The sequence below is a fragment of the Protopterus annectens genome, chromosome 8.part0, assembly GCF_019279795.1.
Source record: "Protopterus annectens isolate FY-2018-M chromosome 8.part0, PAN1.0, whole genome shotgun sequence".
NCBI lineage: Eukaryota > Metazoa > Chordata > Ceratodontiformes > Protopteridae > Protopterus > Protopterus annectens.
Genome location: NC_056741.1, coordinates 1,533,889,005 through 1,533,912,980, shown reverse-complemented (window position 1 = coordinate 1,533,912,980; position 23,976 = coordinate 1,533,889,005). Strand labels below are relative to the sequence as shown.

At 37.9% G+C, this 23,976-nt stretch overlaps 1 protein-coding gene across 6 annotated transcripts in view; it reads left to right on the top strand.

The window, feature by feature from the left end:
• LOC122809540 (membrane frizzled-related protein) overlaps window positions 1–23,976 on the top strand; it is a 438,477-nt gene that overhangs the window by 122,298 nt on the left and 292,203 nt on the right. For all 6 annotated transcript variants that reach the window (XM_044081119.1, XM_044081117.1, XM_044081118.1 and 3 more), the window contains one exon: window positions 17,301–17,426. In XM_044081119.1, the coding sequence (XP_043937054.1) occupies window positions 17,301–17,426 (126 nt within the window). The remainder of the gene's footprint in view (window positions 1–17,300; window positions 17,427–23,976) is intronic.

Here is a 23,976-nt window from a genome sequence, read left to right as displayed (position 1 = left end):
AGAAGTTGTTTTTTGGCAGCCCACAGAATTAAACTTAAAGCCTTATTATGTCTTAATTCAGATTCCATGTCCCATCTCAAAAGAACCATTGTATTAGTTACAGCCATTTGCTTCCCCAATATTTCTGACAGGGTACTCTATCAGGAATTTTTAAAATCTGCCAACTCATTGCACTCTGAAAAAGCATGTTCCCAGTTATCTCTTTCTTCCCAGTCACACTTCCAACATTTGGTATCTACTTGATGAAAAATTATTTTGAAGTCTACCTGGGGTATAAAAATACCTATGCAAATACTTCCTAAAAGAATATGAGATTATAAGGTCAAGGTCATCCAATAACACTACTGTCTTCAACCCTTGGGCCAAAGTTCTTCAAATAATTTGACAATGCTAATCATATTTAAAATTAAATTAATTTATTATTTTGAATAGAATTTGTTCTACATTACTTCTAAACATTATGATTTAATCTGTTGTGTATATTGTAAATACTGTAAATAGTTTATTTACTTAGTTCAATTTATATAATTTTGATTATTAATTAAATAAAAAAAATATTAGAAAACAAATCCTAAACCTTCTGGACTTTCTTGTATACATGCGAGCCATACATGTGCCCTCCCATCGCTCCCTTGTAAATTGGGTTAGATGTGATTCGATCTTATGGCATGCTTCTCAACCTCATAGTGCAAGAATTCTGGGCAAAGTCAAAAATAATGGGGGAACAAAGGCCCAAAATGAGAGACAGATTTAAAAGTTCGTATAAGCTTAGGAAGTTATTAGAATAACAACATGCATTATATAAAGGATGTGAAGTTTGAAAGTCAACTTGTATGTCATTATTTAGTGACTGGAATCCTCATTGATTAGCCAGAAATACATACATATTTATGAGGGACAGATCAAAATTATGAGGCAAAAATCTGTATATTTTGTGACGTATGTATTATAAAACCAACAAAATGTTAAAAGAACATAAAGTGCACACTACCAAAACGCCCAGAGGTAAATCCACCAACAAAACATTAGAGCATATAATTAAGTATGTAAGTAACATATAAACCACGTTGATGCTTTTTACCTAAAAAAGTTGCCAAAATCAAAAGCAATCTTTTACCAAAAGTCAGCAAATAATACTGTCATTGAAACTGTAACTCACAGTGAACTTCTATATGTTGCAATAGATGACAGTCTCAAATATGACCACCAGATACTGCACACAATTAAATATGCACACATTTTACTATGCAGTCTTTATATGAATGGATTCCTTACAGATACTATAAGAAAAACTCTAGCCACTACCTTCTTATTGCCAGCTCATGCATACCCTGCATCTATCCTAACATACTTAAACAATAATCAAAGAAAGAAACTTGCCTCCTGGTACAATAAAGAGTCTAAATTTGCCACCAGTCTCCCTCATAGGACCAGTCATTCTCTTAGCTTAAAGCAATTAAACTGGCTTGAACTGAACAACTGTCTAACATATTCACAGATAACTACAGCACACACAGATTAATTCATCATCCACAAAAATGCCCTGCACTACAAAATTTATTACTGCATGTGACGAAAGGAGGTACTGCTGGCACAATTAGCTGGAATTTTGTAAATAATTATATATCATTTGTGAATATCAAACTAATTTATATCAGATGCTTGTGTTACAAATGTATTAGACCTGCATGTCATGTGTATATCAAACAGCTTTGTACAGATGTTTGTGTTGAAAATGTATTTGTAAAGTTCTGTGTTTAAAATATATCCACGGTGTGCCCTACTGGAAGAGAACAGAAATGTACATGCACTATTGCAACTGTTTAAATGTATATATTTTAACAGTGGAAACTGGAATACAGGAGGTTAACCTCAGTTTAGCAATCTTTAGAAAAATATTTGAAATTAAATTACTTTATAGACTATGCCATAAAGATATTTCATTGCAGCTAGAGACACTAAGTCTATGCCATGAAGCTTTCTGTATTGTCTTTAGGGTGAACTAACTGCTACTTTGGAAGCATGAAGGAATGTAACTGTGTTATGACTTCCAGCATCTGCCAAAGATTTGAACAAAAGCCCTTGTATGAGTATTTCTACAGGTAGATGCTAAATACTGACAGCTTCAGCAATGGGGGGTTGCATGAGAACTAGAAGTCAGATTACCAAAAATGATGTCATTCTGCAAGCTATCCAAGCAGTAATATGTTAGATATTATTTTGAGGAGTCTTTGAGTGAGACAGGGCATTCTGTATTCTGTCTTGGACCTGACAATGAGAACCATTCACATATCTCTCTGGCTCTATTAGTAAGTTTTTAGGGTATAGTAATTCTCTTAGATACAGTCAAGAATATAGAAAAGCTTAGTTTATATTTTGGTTTTCTTTATTTGTGTGAGCTTGTACTGCAATGTTGTTTTAAATATTTCCTATGGTTTTAAACTTTGATGTCACTGTGAATATATATTTATTATTGTAACAAACAAATAAAAACGACCACCAACCACAGTGAGCACCAAGGTCCTTCCAAACAAATGTTCAACACATACAAAAAACAGCAGGTGGACACAGAAACGACAGCAAGGCTTGTAGATGAAACCATCTTTAATTCACAAAAAATAATAAGGACATAAGTGCTTTCGTAGTATCACTACTTCATCACATCTGATGAAGTAGTGATACTATGAAAGTGCTTATGTCCTTATTATTTTTTGTGAATTAAAGACAGGTTCATCTACAAGCCTTGCTGTCATTTCTGGGTCCACCTCCTGTTTTTTGTATATATTTATTATTGTCTTGTTCTTTTATTATTTATTATTAAATATATTTAAACATTTCATTGTGACTGATCTGTTTAGTGATATTTATGTTTTGAGAGTACTTGCATATTTATTTGTTGACGCTGTGTGGGCCACTCCTAATAGCCTTGCTCTTGGTCAAACTACCATTTGTATTAATATTAATGTTACATAGTAAAATTGGACACCCTTTGCTAAGGGCTATAAACTAGCTAATAAGGAGTGAGAGGTGGCAGTGGTAACTACATTATAGTCTAGGCAGAAGGGGACATAGCTAGTAAACCTGTGCCAGCTTTTCCCAGGTTTGTGTGTGCATGCAAATCAAACCTCAAAGTGTGTGTGTGTGTGTGTGTGTGTGTGTGTGTGTGTGTGTGTGTGTGTGTGTGTGTGTGTGTGTGTGTGTGTGTGTGTGTGTGTGTGTGTGTGTGTGTGTGTGTGTGTGAGCTACTTGGGCAGGGACACAAAGCACTGGTTGGACAAAGAGGGTGCTGGAAATCTCAACTCAATAGCTGTGCCAGTGGGAGTCTTACTGGGGATCTGGAGAAAGAGGTAGAAATCAGCCCCAGACTGACTGTGATCTCTCTGTGCTCTTAAGGGAAATTGAACTTGATGCAGAGAGCTGCATCTGGAAATTCTGTGTGTATACCTGTTATTCTTCCAGTGAACGTCCCCCCACAGGTGCCAGTGATGAGGATTGAGGCTCCTTGATGACTGCCATTCTAATAACAAATTTTTATTACTTACAAATACATCAAATAATGTTGCAGGGCACTCACTCTACTCCCAATGCATTGTTAAACTCTGAAATAGTATCCCCATGCAAATAAAACACCTTGACAAACTCAATAGTTGCTTAAACTATGTACCTCTTAACCAGGTCTGGTCCTGTACATGCTTATCACAGGATTAAAACTTTTTCACTGTACAATACTATCCAAATATTCTTCTTAAACATAATATTCTCAATCTCTTACTGAAAATAACAAAACATTTATATATAACTGCTGCCTCTATAAGCCACTAAGTTGCATGTGTGCTTTCTCTTTGGTAACTTCCACCTTTGTAAAATCTTAGAATATATGTATAAATGTAACTACTGTTTGTATATAAATGTAACTGTTTGTGTATAAATGTAAATAGAAATGTAACTGCTCTGTGTTTGACTGAAACTTAATATGTTGCATTGTAACCCAATAGAGCTTTTCTCCCCAAGCCTCCTCTGAAAATGGGTATTACCCAGACAGACTTTCTGGATAAACAAAGACAAATAAATAAATAAAATAAATAAATAAAATACATGTTCAATAAGTGAATGTCTAAAATGTATAAACTAAAAAAGTCAGATTTAGGAACTGTCTTACTTTAGTTTTTGCTTTTTTCATTCCAACTTCATTATAACCAAACAAGAAACTTGTGTGACCAATCTTTATATACTAAGCGACTACTTTCCTGATTTAAGTATTTTTTGCTGTTTTTTACCTGAAATACCTTCTCTTGCTTACCTTGAACAAGCTTAAACTGTTTTTTTTAACTGTTTGTTGCATTATATATTATCTGCACTTAAAGTTTCATTTAGTCGAAAATTGGTCGAAAGTTGTTTGTTTGTTAAATTTAACTGTTGAGGCTGCCCACTAAAGTGTGCTAGCCTGTGTAACTGATTTATTACTGTTTCCTGCATTTCTGTGTGCTTTCTATCTCAAAAACAAAAAAAAAACAAAAAAATCCTTGTTTTCCGCCTCCTCGACTAGTTTAGACCAGTATACAGGCTTTGCTGTATTCTGGGCTGTGGCGTAGTTCCTGTGGTGTTCATTGCCTTACTTGGATAGAAGGAAGTTTCTTTGCTCACTAGTGGGAGTGGGGAGCCTTGAGCAGCCTATCTGTCCCTGAAGGAGTGACCTCAGCACAAGAGCTTGTAGTAATTGGCTGTTTTGGACCCTTTCTAGCTCTTTTGAAGTTCCCTGTTTAAAATCTGCCTGTGAGCGTTTTTTTCTGGCTATACTACTCAGCAACAGCTCCTCGTGGTCCTGCAGAGTGGTCCTAGCAGCAGAGAACTGAGAAAAGCGACTACTTTCCTGATTTCAGTATTTTTTGCTGTTTTTTACCTGAAATACCTTCTCTTGCTTACCTTGAACAAGCTTAAACTGTTTTTTTAACTGTTTGTTGCATTATATATTATCTGCAGTTAAAGTTTCATTTAGTCGAAAATTGGTCGAAAGTTGTTTGTTTGTTTGTTAAATTTAACTGCTGAGGCTGCCCACTAAAGTGTGCTAGCCTGTGTAACTGATTTATTACTGTTTCCTGCATTTCTGTGTGCTTTCTATCCCAAAACAAAAAAAAAATCCTTGTTTTCCCGCCTCTCCTCGACTAGTTTAGACCAGTATACAGGCTTTGCTGTATTCTGGGCTGTGGTGTAGTTCCTGTGGTGCCCATTGCCTTACTTGGATAGAAGGAAGTTTCTTTGCTCACCAGTGGGAGTGGGGAGCCTTGAGCAGCCTATCTGTCCCTGAAGGAGTGACCTCAGCACAAGAGTTTGTAGTAATTGTTTGTTTTGGACCATTTCTAGCTCTTTTGAAGTTCCCTGTTTAAAATCCACATTTGCACGGCTTTGCGCGGTTGCAGCGCCGGTTAAACAAGGTTAAACTTTTTCTGGCTCCGCCATGTCTGCTCTTCAAATTTTCCCTTAAGAAAGCTCTACTCTTATAATAATCGAGTCTAACCGCTTTATTATAAGCCTAGCACTTGTTCTCAAAACCTCTCTTCTAAGTAAGCACTCGCTAACTAAAGTAAGCACTACATCCACCTACCTTCCCTGTGAGTACCCACTTCCCTTAAAGGCACAGCACTCCCTTATAATATTCTAGCATGTCGAGTGGTAGATTGCTGGCATCCTCTCCGGTTCAGCTGGTTAATCTGGGAATCTTGAGACAATGCTACAATTGTCTCATGTACACAGACAACCCTCTCCTCCTCCCAACAAACACAAATACATGTGAGAGATGCAACTATATAGCCAAACTGGAGGCTGAACTCTCTCAACTCAGGACTGGCAAGACCAGACAAGAGGAGAAGGTAACCACACACACACCAAACCCAGTCGCACATAGACCTACCACAACTGCAAACCAAACACATAATAACACAAAGACATACTCAGAGGCTCTAACAAAAAACTTACCAAAACAACAGAGGCTCCCAAAGCAGGCACCCAAAAATCCACCACTTCAAAACATAACACATGCATCACATACTTCAATAAATCAGTGTGTCAAACAATCACAGCCCTTAAGGCCAAACACCATGCCTGATACACTAGTAATAGGTGACTCTATAGTCAGACACACTGACGTTCCGCTTACCAGGCTGAACAAGGAGAGGGTAACGGTGAGCTGCTTATCAGGAGGTAGGATCCGCCACGAAACACACGCACTCAGGTCACTCCAAAGCAAGTACAAATATGACTCCGTCATTGTCCATGCCGGCGTGAATGACCCGAGACGTACCTCCCTGGACTACATGAAAAGAGACATAGAGGAGCTCTCTGATTATGTAGCCCAGGCTGGTGTAACCCTGACCCTGAGCAGCATCTTACCCTCACCAAGAATGATGCCACAATACAAAGACAAGATGATGAGCTTTAATAATTGGCTCAAATACTGGTGTCATTCTAGGGGGATCCAATGTCTGTCTGCTTGGGATGATATGCTGGACAAGCCACGCTGCTTCGCAAGGGATGGCTTGCATCTGTCACCACTGGGCTTCCGGATATTGGCTAAGGCTCTTACCTCCCCCATAGTGCCTTTTTTAGGCAAGGCTCAAAAGACAACCCACCTCCTTAGAAAACAAAAAATGGAAAAAAATTAAGGGTAATGCTGCTCAACGCCAGAAGTCTAAATCTCAAGATGCAGGCTCTCGAAGCACTCCTCAGTATGGAGGACATCGATGTCTGTGCAGTAACTGAAACCTGGTTCAAGGTTCCTGAGAGCACCCCAGCGCTATCAGGCTATACCTCGTATCATGCTTTTTGGCCCCAAAACTCGGGCCAAACCAAAAAGGGAGGGGGAGTGTCCATATTCATCAAGGAAACCCACACCTCCAGGTTAGTGGCAACACATGAAGCATCAGAGACCATCCAGGTGCAACTAACTGTAGACAAAACTGCTATACAACTGGTAGCATGTTACAGACCATGCTCCCAATCTCAGGAACCCCACTCAGCCTTCCTGAAGACATTGGAGGATATGAATGTCTCACCAAACACCATCATATTGGGAGACTTCAACTACCCTAACATAGACTGGGTGCATTATTCTAGCCCAAACACCCTAGCCCAAAGGTTCCTGGAATTCATAAATTCAAACACAATGGAACAGCTAGTCACCTCTCCCACAAGGGGAGATAATATACTAGACCTGATCATCACAAACATGTGGACAAAGTGCTCCACACCGGAAGTATACCCTTCACTAGTGAGATCTGACCACAAACTAATCACCCTGGATATACATATCCCACCTCCACCCCCAACACAAAGGACTACAGTGAAAAACTTCTCAAAAGCCAACTTTACACTTCTTAACCACATCCCACAATGCAGAATCCTTCACAAATACTTTCTATGGACATCTCCAAGAATGCATGGATCATGCAATCCCAAATAAAACCAAGACCCTCTCCACCAAGGGCAGGCGTCCTGTCTGATGGACCCCAGCCATAAACAAATTGTATAACAAAAGAAGGAAGCTACTGCACGACAGAGCAAAATCCCATAAAGAGAAGGCATCTCTGATCAGCACTAGTAGAAAGCTACGTTCTCTCATAAAAACATCCAAGGCCAACTCTGAGAGAAAAATCACTATGGACACTAAAGATAACCACAAGGCCTTCTTCAGCTATGTTAGAAACCTGGGTGGAAACCCTCAGATATGTTCAGAGTTAGTTCACAATGACAAAAAATACACTGAACCCACAGATATTGCCAACATTCTGGCAGACAGGTTCAGTGCAAATTTCTCCCCTCCCTCACCCCCAAAAGAAGAAATACTTATCCCAGCTGAATGTAACCTCCCTGTCATCTCAGATGTCCAGGTGAGAACCGCCCTCAGCAAAGCTAAAAACACAGCATCAATGGGACCTGACGGTATCCCGGGTTGCGTGCTAAGTGAACTCCAAGAGGAACTAAACCCGCACATAAAAATGCTATTTAACCTTAGCCTTACTACAGGATATGTACCTGAAAACTGGCGTACAGCAACAGTAGTCCCACTCCACAAAGGAGGCACCTCTACTGACCCTGGTAACTACCACCCCATAAGCTTAACCAGTCTGGTCTGCAAAGCTATGGAAAGAATCATTATGGAACTAATAAACAGAGACATTGGGGACTTACAGACACTTGATCCCACCCAGTTCGGCGTTGTAAAAGGCAGATCCTGCCTTTTGAACCTGGTTGACTTTTTCAAAACAGTCACTAGAGCCATTGACGAGGGCAAAGCAGTCCATACAGCCTACCTGCACTTGGCTAAAGCTTTCGACACAATACCCCACTCTGGCATCACAGACAAACTCAACAGCTTAAATGTAAATCCATATGTCACAAGATGGGTGGCAAACTGGCTTAAGGATAAAACCCATAAAGTCAAAATTGCTGGAGCCATGTCAGACTCAAAGCCAGTGACAAGTGATGTCCCACAGGGCTCTGTCCTGGTACCCCTCTTGTTCGGCATTTATTTCTCAGATGTGAAAGCAAACATGGGAGGGTTGTGGCTGACAAAGTTCGCAGATGACTGCAAACTAGGTGCCATAGTCGATACAGCAGCTGACACATACATCCTACAGAAAGGCCTCACTGAAACGGACAACTGGTGCCGGAGTCATGGCCTTAAACTAAATGCCAAAAAATGTATAGTCATCCCCTTTGGGAAAAACAAAGTGCCCACAAATTACCACATCGGCGGTAACCCACTGAGTACGGAAAAAGTAATCAGAGACCTGGGGACCCAAGTCGATAGTGACCTCTCATTTGACACCCACGTTGCCAAAGTGGTTAGAAAGACTTTCTACCTTGCCCACCTTATCATGAAGGGATTCACATCCAGATCAAAGGAGGTCATTGTGCCCCTGTACTTCTCCCTTATCAGGCCCATGATTGAGTACAATGCCCCATTTGGTATGTACCTCACCCGGCACTTGCAACAGCTAGAGAGACCCCAAAAGTACCTCACCAAGAGGATCAAGGGTCTCCAACATATGTCATATGCTGCCAGACTAAAGAAACTCCAACTCTATTCAGTAGCATACCGCCTACTCAGAGGTGATCTGTGCCTGACGTACAAGGCCATGTCCAATCAGGAATTGATGGACATGCTCCACCTCACAAAATCCAAATCCATCAGAACCACAAGAGCTAAAGATTTGAACCTCAGCACAAATATGAATAGGACATGCTGGAGGGACAGATTCATAAATCAGAGGCTTCCCATACTGTGGAACAGAATCCCAGTTCATGCTAGGCAGAGCCCCTCACTGACTCTCTTCAAGAGAAATCTTGACGAGTGGATGGGAGATCGTAGGTTTACCCCAGGGGTCATCTCTGTGTCACTACTAGACAGAGGCACAGTAAACTAATTCTATTATTGTAAGGGGGTCTTCACTGTGTCACTACTAGACAGAGGCACAGTATTCTAAATATATTCTGTACACTTTTGTACCATTACTTGGGGTGGCGAAAGCCACATCACTATGGCTAGGCTTATAAATGCCCCTGGGCAGATAGCCTAGTACCAAACTATGAAACTATGAAACTATGTGACCAAATTTAAAAATATATATATTAGTTTAGGATAACAGCCTAGTACATAGTTTTAATACATTTAATACTTTCAATATCCTCACATTTTGAAGTATCTGCATTCAGTTTCATTTTTACAAAGTATTTTATGTATTTTAAACAGTTTATTTACTTAATACTACATGTTTCTTTATTTCTAGTTGATAACTTATGCTACTTTAAGATGGATATTTTTTTTATTGGGTCTTCTACATTAAGACTGGTCACATAAGTTTCCTGTTTGGTTGTGATGAAGTTTGAATGACGAAAGCAAAAGATGAAGCTAGACAGTTGCTAAACCTGACTTGTATTTTAAAGTTTAAAAATTTTGGACATTCACTTATTAAACGTGATTTTTGCTCCTATGTTTTATTAATTGATTTACCTCTGGTCCTCTTGGCAGTGTGCACTTTACCCTCTTTTATGATTTGTTGGTTTTTTGGTTGCTGTTATTGTACATACATGCCATTAGTTTTGATATGTATTATAGCCTTTTTGTCTGGTAGCTCACAGGACATCTTTTCTTTGGTACAGGATTATCAGTAAGGAAACCTATTTTCTCCTGTTTCAGATATTAAGTGGATTCCTGGCTTTAACCTTTTTTTGTTACTGTAATACATATGATTTTGTAAACTGTGGGCAGTTTGTGAGAGTTAAGGTAGGAGGCAAGGTGATTGGGTCAAGCAGTGGTCTATATAATTATGGCACTAGGATTTGCCAGAGAATCTGCTTTGCTACTTAATCCTATGTCCTTGATACTAGCCAAAGACAGCCAGCATTTCCCTCACCTTGTAGATTCCATCTATTAAAGCAAACGTGTCCATAAATACCAGCAGTGCCATCCAACTGAACTAGCACTGTGAATGACCAACACGTACAGTCTCCCTCTCAACACATTCCCAATGCGGATGCTGACAGATGACAACCCCCTTTGGATTTCCTGGTAGGTCTTTAATAAACAAGGTGAAATACACCCACTGAGACTTCAGATCTTCTTGGTCTTGTACAGTGTACTATAGTACATCACAGAATGATTTCAATAAACTGGACATGTATATGACTTTACTAAATTTGCATTAATCTGAAACACTCATTTGGTACAGACATCTGTTTTAGAGGGACATGCTGCTGAGAATCACAAGGCATTATAAGAATCAAACTAATGTCTGTTTGCTATATGTTTCAAGATCAATCATAGTTCATTATCATGCATTTCTTCACTGTTATGTAAAATGCATTCATTTTCTTCTGTTTACATTTCTTGCTATGATACACAAGCAGAACTTTGTTTTTCAGCTGTGACCAACTCCTACTTCCTATTTTTATTTTAGTTAAAGGGACACGGGGAAACAATGTGATTTGCTGTGATTGATGATAGGTTTGAAACCAGGAGCTCTTGTTACTACATTTGACATTTAAAACACTGACAGTATTGCCTTTGCAGAAAACTGCTCCACTGATGAGTTTCTTTGTGATATGGGACGCTGCCTTTTCGCAAGCACCATCTGTAATGCTGTATATGACTGCGTTGACCAGAAAGATGAGTACAACTGCAGTGAAGAACACAAAGGTAGGGGCATCCATTGTATCCAGTATCTAACAGTGTCTGTATTGTGTCTGTCAGACTTTATATTACACTTCTGCTCCTTATTGGGTGGTCTGTAAACCCACCACTATCCACACCTCCTTTATCTGTACTGTCAACATATTTGTATTACATAGTCTTTCTACCTTTTTTTCATACCTGCATCTTGCACTGTATTTTTCCTAACACAGACTGTTGTGCCACTCTTCTGTTCCCATTTTGCTTTTCCTACAAAACATGCATATTTGTACATTCCATTTTATCAGTTTATTTGCTCAAGATTCTCTTACCACATTACGCGTACTTTGTTATCCCCCATCATTACTTAAAGTTCTCTCATTTTATTTTCCATACTCTGTGCATTGCACTTCATAATTCAGTTTTCATCATCTCTCCTGTTAAGAATGTCCCCACTTATGTAACTCCTTCCTTTCTCACCTAAATTCTCTAACCTCTGTTTTTTTGTCATATTTCCTTTTGACAAAAGTTGTGAATAGTGATTCCCATCCTTTTTTCCTACCATTTAGTTTAAATCTTACTTTCTTGTCAAAAAGTACTAAAAACTATTTGTCAGCCTAATTTTTCTCTTTGAACAGAAGCATAATTATCCCTTGTATATCTTCTAATATTCTGCCCAGTTCCCTATATTTTCAAATCCTTCCTGCAATCCCATTTTTGTTAATAATTATTTATCCTCCCTAGTCAGGTCCTCCCCTCCTGTTCTGCGCTTTGGAATTGGTAATTCATCTATGTACTTCCTTCCTTTTCTGGCATTTTGCATTGATAACACATCTGTATCCATCCTGCTGTCCTGTCCTGGTTGGACATGTGTGTCTTTCCTGTCTGCCATGGTATTTGGCAGTGATGGCTCATCCATGTCTTTCCTTCCTTCCTCTCCTGGCATTTGGCATTGCTAATGTAGATGTATCCTTCCTGCCTTCATATCCTAGTGTTTGCATTGGCTGTATATCAGTATCCTTCCTTCTTGTTCTGATGTTTGGCATTGGCCTCACATCTGTATCTTTCCTTTCTGTCCTGGTATTTTGCATTGGTAGATCATCTGTGTCTTTCCTTTCCTTTCCATCTATAGCCTTTGTTAATCTGTCCTTGAGATTACTTGTGTTTTTGTAGATTACAACTTGTTATAATTCCCTTTTTAGTTTTTTCAGAATTTGGGATTTCCTCTCCATTTGTAATTCTACACCTTTCTCTACCCTTATGACGTCTCTCCATTCACCCTCCTCCATCCATCACACCCCCTATGTTTCTGAATCCCCCATTATCAGAGCTGCTCTGTCTGATCATTGTCTTGCCTACATCTCCATCTATTCTGTCCGTTTCATTCTGTCTTAGGTTCATAGGTTCATAGATTAGTACTAAGCTAACTGCCCTTGCGAGCCATTTTAAGCCTAGCCAATTATCCCTTGTGAGACTCAAACCCTGCACCTTGTGTTTGTAAGGCAAACACCTTAACCATTAGGCCACCCTCTTTGTGTCTTTCTGTCCTTCTCCTTTTACCCCTTTTGACCTTTGCTTCTCCCTCTAGAATAAGCTCATCTAATCTTGCTACTTAATCCACTTTTTAAACCTGACTGACTAAAACAAAGCAGGGTATATGTGAAAACACATGTAAAGTCTATGCATTGACAGAAGCCTAGGTGCTATGATGTAATATTCTACAGCCAAACACTGCAATGTCGGATACCTAGAGGAAGACTAAAAAATGTCAGACCCCAAGTGGACAGACTCTGGAATTACCTTTCAAAACATAAAAAAGTATATAGAGTCCAAATGGGGTATTAAAATGTAGGAAACATCTACGCATGATGAACTAATTGAATTGCCTTATTTGATATTAATGTAATTTTTGTGTATATATTTTATAACTTATGTCATATGTATGTAATTGCCTGTGTTCTGTTCATGTCTGTGATGCTTTTCTCCCCGGGTCTCTGACGAGAATGATGATTACTTGGTTAGTCTATCCCAGTAAACAAAAGGAAGTAAAATAATAATTATGACAATATATTTCAGCAAGATCCGTCCACAGTTATACTTGGACAGAGCTAGAGTTATTAGTTATTTCCTGTAATGGCATTCGAGAGAGATTTCTTGAAAACAGGTGGGCTTTGGACTGGGAAGGACATTAAACTGACATAGTTATGCTTTGTAGATCCACTGACAGTCTGCCTGACAGACTCTGGTGTAATAATGAGAGAATGAATACATAAGCAAAACAGTTCTGGTTGGTGCAGGACATTTTCTTTTGCTTGGACCTAGTTAGTGGACCCCCTCCTTATTTTATTTCCTTAGTTGAATGCAGTTGTCATATAAGCAACCATAATTTGAGATGATATCAGTAGCTGCAGCTGCTAGACATTAGTAAAGCAGTGGCGTCATTACGTTCTCCTTTTAAGGATCTCCTTAGATTCACAGCAATGGGTTTCATTGTTTATCTTGGGTTAAAATACTGCATATATAAGGTCATACTAGAGGCTGGTGCCCCATATAAGACTGATTATAACAAACAAATGGAAATATTCACTCAGAGTTCATTTTCTTATTTGGAGCAGGACATGGCAGTATCAGTGTTGTCTAGTTTAAGACAAATCCCTGTTTCAGCTTTTACTTATATTAAGAGATTTTCATTTAAGGCAGAGCAAACTTGCAAGGTTGTGTAATGACACATATGGGAGCCGATATTTGCTAGTAGTGAAAACATGCACACTTTGATTTTTTCCACATCATTTGGGAATGTAGAAGGGACTTCTGGGAAGCTATGTTCTCTACAGCCTCTTCTGCTTTGAGCAAGTCTATCTGTCCACTTAGTGAAGAAATGTTTTGGTTGTTAGGTATTTGTAAGGCGCATTATGTTGAGTCTGTTACCCTTCACTAGCCAAAACAGATTTATAGTCATTCTGTTTAGATTTTGAAAGTTTTGCCCTCTGATACACACAGATCTAATTACACAGCTATACAAGAAAATGAAATGTGAGTTATATTTTCCTGTAAACAAAGCCTTGTAAATGTTTTTGATTATTTGCAAATCACCTTTTCATATATTTGAGGCAATTATATATAGACTACTCAATTTTAGATTACCTTTTTTATTTCATCTGTATTGCAGAGACTTACCTGTGTTTAGCTATTATTTTTAACATAAGGTGAATAAAATCATGCTTTCTCATCAGTGTTTTAGAAGATAATTTTATGCTGTCACCAAATCCAGTCCAGGAGGTCCCACATTCTTACTTTACAAGGTTACTTCTGCAGGTGAGAATCTAGCAAATGTGAAAAAACAAGTAAAGTTGCTTGCATATATGTGTGTTTGCAGCAAATGTTTAGAACTCTTAAATATGCACTTGAGAACATGCATTAATGTTTACAGACACACTTTCACTTTATGGTTAATAAGAATCTAACTCAAGGTCATAATCCCCCTCTCCAAAATGTTAAGATCCAGCAGTGTGCGGACTGCTGGATTTTAACATCTGATGAACACGTAATTGCAAGTTTTTCAACAAATTGAATGCAATAGTCATACAAAAGGAAACATTTTATTTGGCACAGTTCATCAATTAAAACTATGAAAATGTTTTTAGTAAGATAATTAAGTTTGAGAGATACAAGAGAATACATAAAAAATAATCAGATGAAAACTAGAGAATATACCAAATTCAGTATTGTTATAGAACACTAGATATTTTTACTCTGTCTTGCTGCCTGTTAAAATAATAATGCACAGCTGTTGCATCATTTGGCAGGTGCTAGCAATTATTGTGGTGCTTATTATAGCAATAACAGCTGGGGTGGGTAATCGGGATTACCCGTTGGCGTGGTTTGGTCCCCGTGGGTAAATCGCATTACCCCACCCAGAAGTGGTTATTGCTAATACTATGACATTATTTAAAAGAAACAATTACTTCTTAAATAATGGCATTGTATAATGCCTCTTTGCTGCCCTTCCGCTGTCTGGCATCTGCGGCGTTCTGATGTACTCGCATGCCTCGCATATCAGAGCTGTGACCAAAAGCACGGAGAAAGCAAGATCTCCGTGCTTTTTACTGTTTCACTATGTTAAATGGATTTAACATAACAAGACAGCTTTAAAATAAGCGGAGATGTCCGTTGCTTATTTTAAAGCTTTCTCATGTTAAACCCATTTAACATAGTGAACAGTAAGCACGGAGATCTTGCTTCTCCGTTACTTTTAAACCTGTCGCTATGTTAAATGGGTTTAACATAGCGAGACAGCTTTAAAATAAGTAACAGAGATCTCTGTAGCTTATTTTAAAGCTGTGCATGTTAAACCCATTTAACATGCACATTTAAAAGCAATGGAGAAAGCAAGATCTCCGTTGCTTTTACACACTGTGTCACTATGTTAAAGGAGTTTAACATGCTAGACAGCTTTAAAAAAGCGGAGATCTCCGTTGCTTTTTAAACCTGTCGCTATGTTAAACTCTTTCATAGCGAGACAGTGTTTAAAAATTTTTACTAATGGAAAAAATCGGCGACTGGACCTTTTCCATTAGTATAATCATTAACGGGATGCTGGCCAATCAGCTGCTGTATTAATGGGGGTCATGGTATAATAATCAACACAACATACTGTACAGTGCATTTTATGGGGTATTTGTAATTTGTCTGCTTTTTTTTTTTTTTTAATTCTGTTAGTTAACACTCACTGTCCATCTTTAAAATACAGTATATGTAGGGGCTTTAAGGAGGGGGTACTAACCTTCCTTACAAAGTACATTAATTGTAAATTAGCTGTCTATCTACCTATCCACCTAATTTAAAACATGTTAAAATGGTGTGGCTACTTTAAGATGGATATTTTTTTTATTTGCTCTTCTACATTAAGACTGGTCACATAAGTTTCCTGTTTGGTTGTGATGAAGTTTGAATGACGAAAGCAAAAGATGAAGATAGACAGTTGCTAAACCTGACTTGTATTTTAAAGTTTATAAATTTTGGACATTCACTTATTAAACGTGATTTTTGCTCCTATGTTTTATTAATTGATTTACCTCTGGTCCTCTTGGCAGTGTGCACTTTACGCTCTTTTATGATTTGTTGGTTTTTTGGTTGCTGTTATTGTACATACATGCCATTAGTTTTGATATGTATTATAGCCTTTTTGTCTGGTAGCTCACAGGACATATTTTCTTTGGTACAGGATTATCAGTAAGGAAACCTATTTTCTCCTATTTCAGATATTAAGTGGATTCCTGGCTTTAACCTTTTTTGTTACTGTAATACATATGATTTTGTAAACTGTGGGCAGTTTGTGAGAGTTAAGGTAGGAGGCAAGGTGATTGGGTCAAGCAGTGGTCTATATAATTATGGCACTAGGATTTGCCAGAGAATCTGCTTTGCTACTTAATCCTATGTCCTTGATACTAGCCAAAGACAGCCAGCATTTCCCTCACCTTGTAGATTCCATCTATTAAAGCAAACGTGTCCATAAATACCAGCAGTGCCATCCAATTGAACTAGCACTGTGAATGACCAACACGTACAGTCTCCCTCTCAACACATTCCCAATGCGGATGCTGACAGATGACAACCCCCTTTGGATTTCCTGGTAGGTCTTTAATAAACAAGGTGAAATACACCCACTGAGACTTCAGATCTTCTTGGTCTTGTACAGTGTACTATAGTACATTACAGAATGATTTCAACAAACTGGACATGTATATGACTTTACTAAATTTGCATTAATCTGAAATACTCATTTGGTACAGACATCTGTTTTAGAGGGACATGCTGTTGAGAATCACAAAGCATTATAAGAATCAAACTAATGTCTGTTTGCTATATGTTTCAAGATCAATCATAGTTCACTATCATGCATTTCTTCACTGTTATGTAAAATGCATTAATTTTCTTCTGTTTACATTTCTTGCTATGACACACAAGCACAACTTTGTTTTTCAGCTGTGACCAACTCCTACTTCCTATTTTTATTTTAGTCAAAGGGACACGGGGAAACAATGTGATTTGCTGTGATTGATAATAGGTTTGAAACCAGGAGCTCTTGTTACTGCATTTGACATTTAAAACACTGACAGTATTGCCTTTGCAGAAAACTGCTCCGCTGATGAGTTTCTTTGTGATATGGGACGCTGCCTTTTCGCAAGCACCATCTGTAATGCTGTATATGACTGCGTTGACCAGAAAGATGAGTACAACTGCAGTGAAGAACACAAAGGTAGGGTCATCCATTGTATCCAGTATCCAACAGTGTCTGTATTGTGTCTGTCAGACTTTATATTACACTTCTGCTCTTTATTAGGTGGTCTGTAAACCCACCGCTATCCACACCTCCTTTATCTGTACTGTCAGCATATTTGTATTATAGTCTTTCTATCTTTTTTTCATATCTGCATCTTGCACTGTATTTTTCCTAACACAGATTGTTGTGCCACTCTTCTATTCCCATTTTGCTTTTCCTACAAAACATGCATATTTGTACATTCCATTTTATCATTTTATTTGCTCAAGATTCTCTTAACACATTACGCGTACTTTGTTATCCCCCATCATTACTTAAAGTTCTCTCATTTTATTTTCCATACTCTGTGCATTGCACTTCATAATTCAGTTTTCATCATCTCTCCTGTTAAGAATGTCCCTACTTATGTAACTCCTTCCTTTCTCACCTAAATTCTCTAACCTCTGTTTTTTTGTCATATTTCCTTTTGACAAAAGTTGTGAATAGTGATTCCCATCCTTTTTTCCTACCATTTAGTTTAAATCTTACTTTCTTGTCAAAAAGTACTAAAACTATTTGTCAGACTAATTTTTCTCTTTGAACAGAAGCATAATTATCCCTTGTATATCTTCTATTATACCATGACCCCCTATTAATATTCCAAAACATGCATGCTGATTGGCCAGCGCAGCATCGTTGTAATCGACTTATACTAATGGAAAAGGTCCGGTCACCCGGACTTTTTCCATTAGTATGTCTTTAAAAACACTGTCTCGCTATGTTAAAAGAGTTTAACATAGCGACACAGGTTTAAAAAAAGCAACGGATCCGTTGCTTTTTTTTAAAGCTGTCTCACTATGTTAAACTTCTTTAACATAGCTTAATATTAGTAAAAAGCAACGGAGATCTTGCTTTCTCCGTTGCTTTTTTTTTTTAAATCTGTCTCGCTATGTTAAATGGTTTTAACATAGCGAGACAGCTTTAAAATAAGCAACAGAGATCTCCGTTGCTTATTTTAAAGCTGTCTGGAGATCTCCGTTGCTTATTTTAAAGCTGTCTCGCTATGTTAAACCCATTTAACATAGCGAAACAGTAAAAAAGCAACAGAGATCTTGCTTTCTCCGTTGCTTTTGGCCACAGCTCTGATGTACTGTGTAGGCATGCGCAGTACATCAGAACTGCCGCAGATGCCAGTCAGCTGCGGAAGGGCAGCAAAGAGGCATTATCCAATGCCATTATTTAAGAAAAGTAATTGTTTCTTTTCTTAAATAATGTCATAGTATAATAGCAATAACCCACGCCTGGGTGTGGGTAATGCGGGATTTAACCACAGTTGTCTTTGTTTGGTCAACAGCCGTTGCATCATTTGGCAGGTACTAGCAATTATGTGTGGTGCTTATTATAGCCAACCGTGGTTAAATCCCACATTACCCACACCCAGGCATGGGTTATTGCTATAATATTCTGCCCAGTTCCCTATATTTCCAAATCCTTCCTGAATCCCATTTTTGTTAAGAATTATTTATCCTCCCTAGTCAGGTCCTCCCCTCCTGTTCTAAGCTTTGGAATTGGTAGTTCATCTGTGTACTTCCTTCCTTTCCTGGCATTTTTCATTGATAACACTTCTGTATCCATCCTGATGTCCTGTCCTGGTTGCACATGTGTGTCTTTCCTGTCTGCCATGGTATTTGGCAGTGATGGCTCATCCATGTCTTTCCTTCCTTCCTCTCCTGGCATTTGGCATTGCTAATGCAGATGTATCCTTCCTGCCTTCATATCCTAGTGTTTGCATTGGCCGTATATCAGTATCCTTCCTTCCTGTTCTGATGTTTAGCATTGGCCTCACATCTGTAGCTTTCCTTTCTGTCCTGGTATTTTGCATTGGTAGATCATCTGTGTCTTTCCTTTCCTTTCCATCTATAGCCTTTGTTGATCTGTCCTTGAGATTACTTGTGTTTTTGTAGATTACAACTTGTTATAATTCCCTTTTTAGTTAATGTTCTTTTCAGAATTTGGGATTTCCTCTCCATATGTAATTCTAGACCTTTCTCTATCCTTATGACATCTCTCCATTCACCCTCCTCCATCCATCACACCCCCTATGTTTCTGAATCCCCAATTATCAGAGCTGCTCTGTCTGATCATTGTCTTGCCTACATCTCCATCCATTCTGTCCTTTTCATTCTTTGTGTCTTTCTGTCCTCCTTTTACCCCTTTTGACCTTTGCTTCTCCCTCTAGAATAAGCTCATCTAATCTTGCTACTTAATCCACTTTTTAAACCTGACTGACTAAAACAAAGCAGGGTATATGTGAAAACATATGTAAAGTCTATGCATTGACAGGAGCCTAGGTGCTATGATGTAATATTCTACAGCCAAACACTGCAATGTCGGATACCTAGAGGTAGACTAAAAAATGCCAGATCCCAAGTGGACAGACTCTGGAATTACCTTTCAAAACATAAAAAAGTATATAGAGTCCAAATGTGGTATTAAAATGTAGGAAACATCAACACACGATGAACTAATTGAATTGCCTTATTTGATATTAATGCAATTTCTGTGTATATATTTTATAACTTATGTCATATGTATGTAATTGCCTGTGTTCTCTGTTCATGTTTGTGATGCTTTTCTCCCCAGGTCTCTGATGAGAATGATGATTACTTGGTTAGTCTATCACAATAAACAAAAGGAAGTAAAATAAGAATTATGACAATATATTTCAGCAGGATCTGTCCACAGTTATACTTGGACAGAGCTAGAGTTATTAGTTATTTCCCGTAATGGCATTTGAGAGAGATTTCTTGAAAACAGGTGGGCTTTGGACTGGGAAGGACATTAAACTGACATAGTTATGCTTTGTAGATCCACTGACAGTCTGCTTGACAGACTCTGGTGTAATAATGAGAGAATGAATACATAAGCAAAACAGTTCTGGTTGGTGCAGGGCATTTTCTTTTGCTTGGACCTAGTTAGTGGACCCCCTCCTTATTTTATTTCCTTAATTGAATGCAGTTGTCATATAAGCGACCATAATTTGAGATGATATCAATAGCTGCAGCTGCTAGACATTAGTAAATCAGTGGTGTCATTACGTTCTCCTTTTAAGGATCTCCTTAGATTCACAGCAATGGATTTCATTGTTTTTCTTGGGTTCAAGTACTGCATATATAAGGTCATACTAGAAGCTGGTGCCCCATATAAGACTGATTATAACAAACAAATGGAAATATTCACTCAGAGTTCATTTTCTTATTTGGAGCAGGACATGGCAGTATCAGTGTTGGCTAGTTTAAGACAAATCCCTGTTTCAGCTTTTACTTATATTAAGAGATTTTCATTTAAGGCAGAGCAAACTTGCAAGGTTGTGTAATGACACATATGGGATCTGATATTTGCTAGTAGTGAAAACATGCACACTTTGATTTTTTCCACATCATTTGGGAATGTAGCAGGGACTTCTAGGAATCTGTGTTCTCTACAGCCTCTTCTGCTTTGAGCAACTCTATCTGTCCACTTAGTGAAGAAATGTTTTGGTTGTTAGGTATTTGTAAGGCGCATTATGTTGAGTCTGTTACCCTTCACGAGCCAAAACAAATTTATGGTCATTCTGTTTAGATTTTGAAAGTTTTGCCCTCTGATACACACAGATCTAATTACACAATATACAAGAAAATGAAATGTGAGTTATATTTTCCTGTAAACAAAGCCTTGTATATGTTTTTGATTATTTGCAAGTCACCTTTTCATATATTTGAGGCAATTATATATAGACTACTCAGTTTTAGATGACCTTTTTTATTTCATCTGTATTGCAGAGACTTACCTGTGTTTAGCTATTATTTTTAACATAAGGTGAATAAAATCATGCTTTCTCATCAGTGTTTTAGAAGATAATTTTATGCTGTCACCAAATCCAGTCCAGGAGGTCCCACATTCTTACTTTACAAGGTTACTTCTGCAGGTGAGAATCTAGCAAATGTGAAAAGACAAGTAAAGTTATTTGCATATATGTGTGTTTGCAGCAAATGATTAGAACTCTAATTATGCACTTGAGAACAGGTGTTAATGTTTACAGACACACTTTCACTTTCCTTTTAAGGTATGAAATGTAATACATGGTTAATAAGAATCTAACTCAAGGTCATAATCCCCCTCTCCAAAATGTTAAGATCCAGCAGTGTGCGGACTGCTGGATTTTAACATCTAACGAACACTTAATTGCAAGTTTTTCAACAAATTGAATGCAATAGTCATACAAAAGAAAACACTTTATTTGGCACAGTTCATCAATTAAAACTATGAAAATGTTTTTAGTAAGATAATTAAGTTTGAGAGATGCAAGAGAATACATAAAAATAATCAGATGAAAACTAGAGAATATACCAAATTCAGTATTGTTATAGAGCACTAGATTTTTTTACTCTGTCTTGCTGCCTGTTAAAATAATAATGCACAGCTGTTGCATCATTTGGCAGGTGCTAGCAATTATTCTGGTGCTTAATATTTAACACAACATACTGTACAGTGCATTTTATGGGGTATTTGTAATTTGTCTGCTTTTTTTTTTTTTAATTCTGTTAGTTAACACTCACTTTCCATCTTTAAAATACAGTAAATGTAGGGGCTTTAAGGAGGGGGTACTAACCTTCCTTACAAAGAACATTAATTGTAAATTAGCTGTCTATCTACTTATCCACCTAATTTAAAACATGTTAAAATGGTGTGGCACTAATCCCTTTAAAAGTCTGTTACTGAAGAAAATTCATCTCTGTTCACATTACTGGTCTCACTTAAAGTGTGTGTGGGGAGGAGGCAGCTTGCAACTGATCAGTGCTCAACTTTGGGTATCCACATCACTATGATTCTGGATCAGTATGTTTGATGGGCCCTTCATCTACACTTGCATCCAAAAATCATCATAATTTTGCATTGAAACATACTGGGCACTGAATGCAGTTTTGATAAAGATTAAGGAAATAGCTGAAGAAAGGTCTATCCTGATGTAAAACAGAATATAAAAATCTGTGAAAGAAGTCAGTCTTCCACTTCTGCTGTAACATCTGTCTTCAAGCACAATTGCTATGTATTCCATGTAAACCACAGTGTGCAGCTCAGATTACTTGGTTCTCACAAAAAGGGGATTTTGCATTTTAGTCTGTGTCTGGATTCACACTAAATAAACATGCAACACTAACAGCTTTGTCTGCCTCATAGGACTGGTATTGCTCATGGATATAATCTGACCATATAATGTCCATTTTGCTCATTTGTTTAGTGATTACTTTTGACACCCAGTTATTTTGTTCCCCATTTTTTATCTAAATATTTTACATTATAGTAGCTGTTGACCTTGAGCCCCCAGTTAGCTTACTCCTCTTATTCACTTAGAATCCCTGTTGTAATTTATGTGCAGAATGTAAGATTTTCACCTATATAGAGCTGGCTGGGAGGTATTTGTTTTTGTTTCTGCAAAATGTTGCTATTCACTCAGCATATGCAAGGTTTTATTCTAAGCACAGGCACTTACATGCACTTCATTAAACATGTCCTCCTAAGTGTGCTCCCGCTGTGTTACCATAGTTTACTCATGCGCATCAGTGTTCTTACTGCTTTTTATCAGATACTTGGTGATGGGGAGCTGCTTATTTTCTTCATTTAAGTGTTATCCAAACGTATTTTTAAATAGAACAATCTATATATCCATGTATATATGTATATAGGATCCGGACACATGCTCCACTAGCATATGTCCGAATCACAAAACATCGAACACACATACATGAAAGCGCTTAACATCGACAAGTGCTTCCGTGTATGTGTGCCTGCTTCATAGATTAGACAACAGGGGGTAAGGGAAAATTCCCTTTTCCCCACTGTAGTGCAATCTCGGAGTGAGAATAATAAAGTAGGGGGGTGTGGGGGCACAGCCCCCATGTGAAGGTGCAGGGGCAAAGCCCCTGCAGAAACATATATATATATATTTTTGAACTACACATAAATGGAAGCGCTTTTCGATGTTAAGCCCTTTCATGTGTGTTCAGTGTTTTGTGATTCGGACATATGCTAGTTGAGCATGTGTCCTAGACCCATAGATATATATATATATATATATATATATATATATATATGTCCTGCGGTCTCTCTCTCTCTCTGTGTATATATATATATATATATATATATATATATATATATATATATATGTGTGTGTGTGTGTGTATATCCTGACAAAAATCTATATTTATGTCATAGATAAGGTTCACCATGTTCATGCCAGAATAATATTAAGTCTCAACAATATGAAGAGTTTGGATTAAGCTTATTGGAGGAGATCATTAGCTCATCCAGGCTTCCCTCACAAATGGTAATATTTATACTGCCTAAGGGCAGTCTGTTCCACATTGCAGACAACCTTTGAAAAAATAATTGCATTTTGCAGATTGGCTAAGGATTATCTTAAACAGAAAATTATGGACTTTGTCATAAAAACTACAGTTTACAATCTCCAGTGTCAACTGTGCTGTCAACAGGGCATTTTAAATGA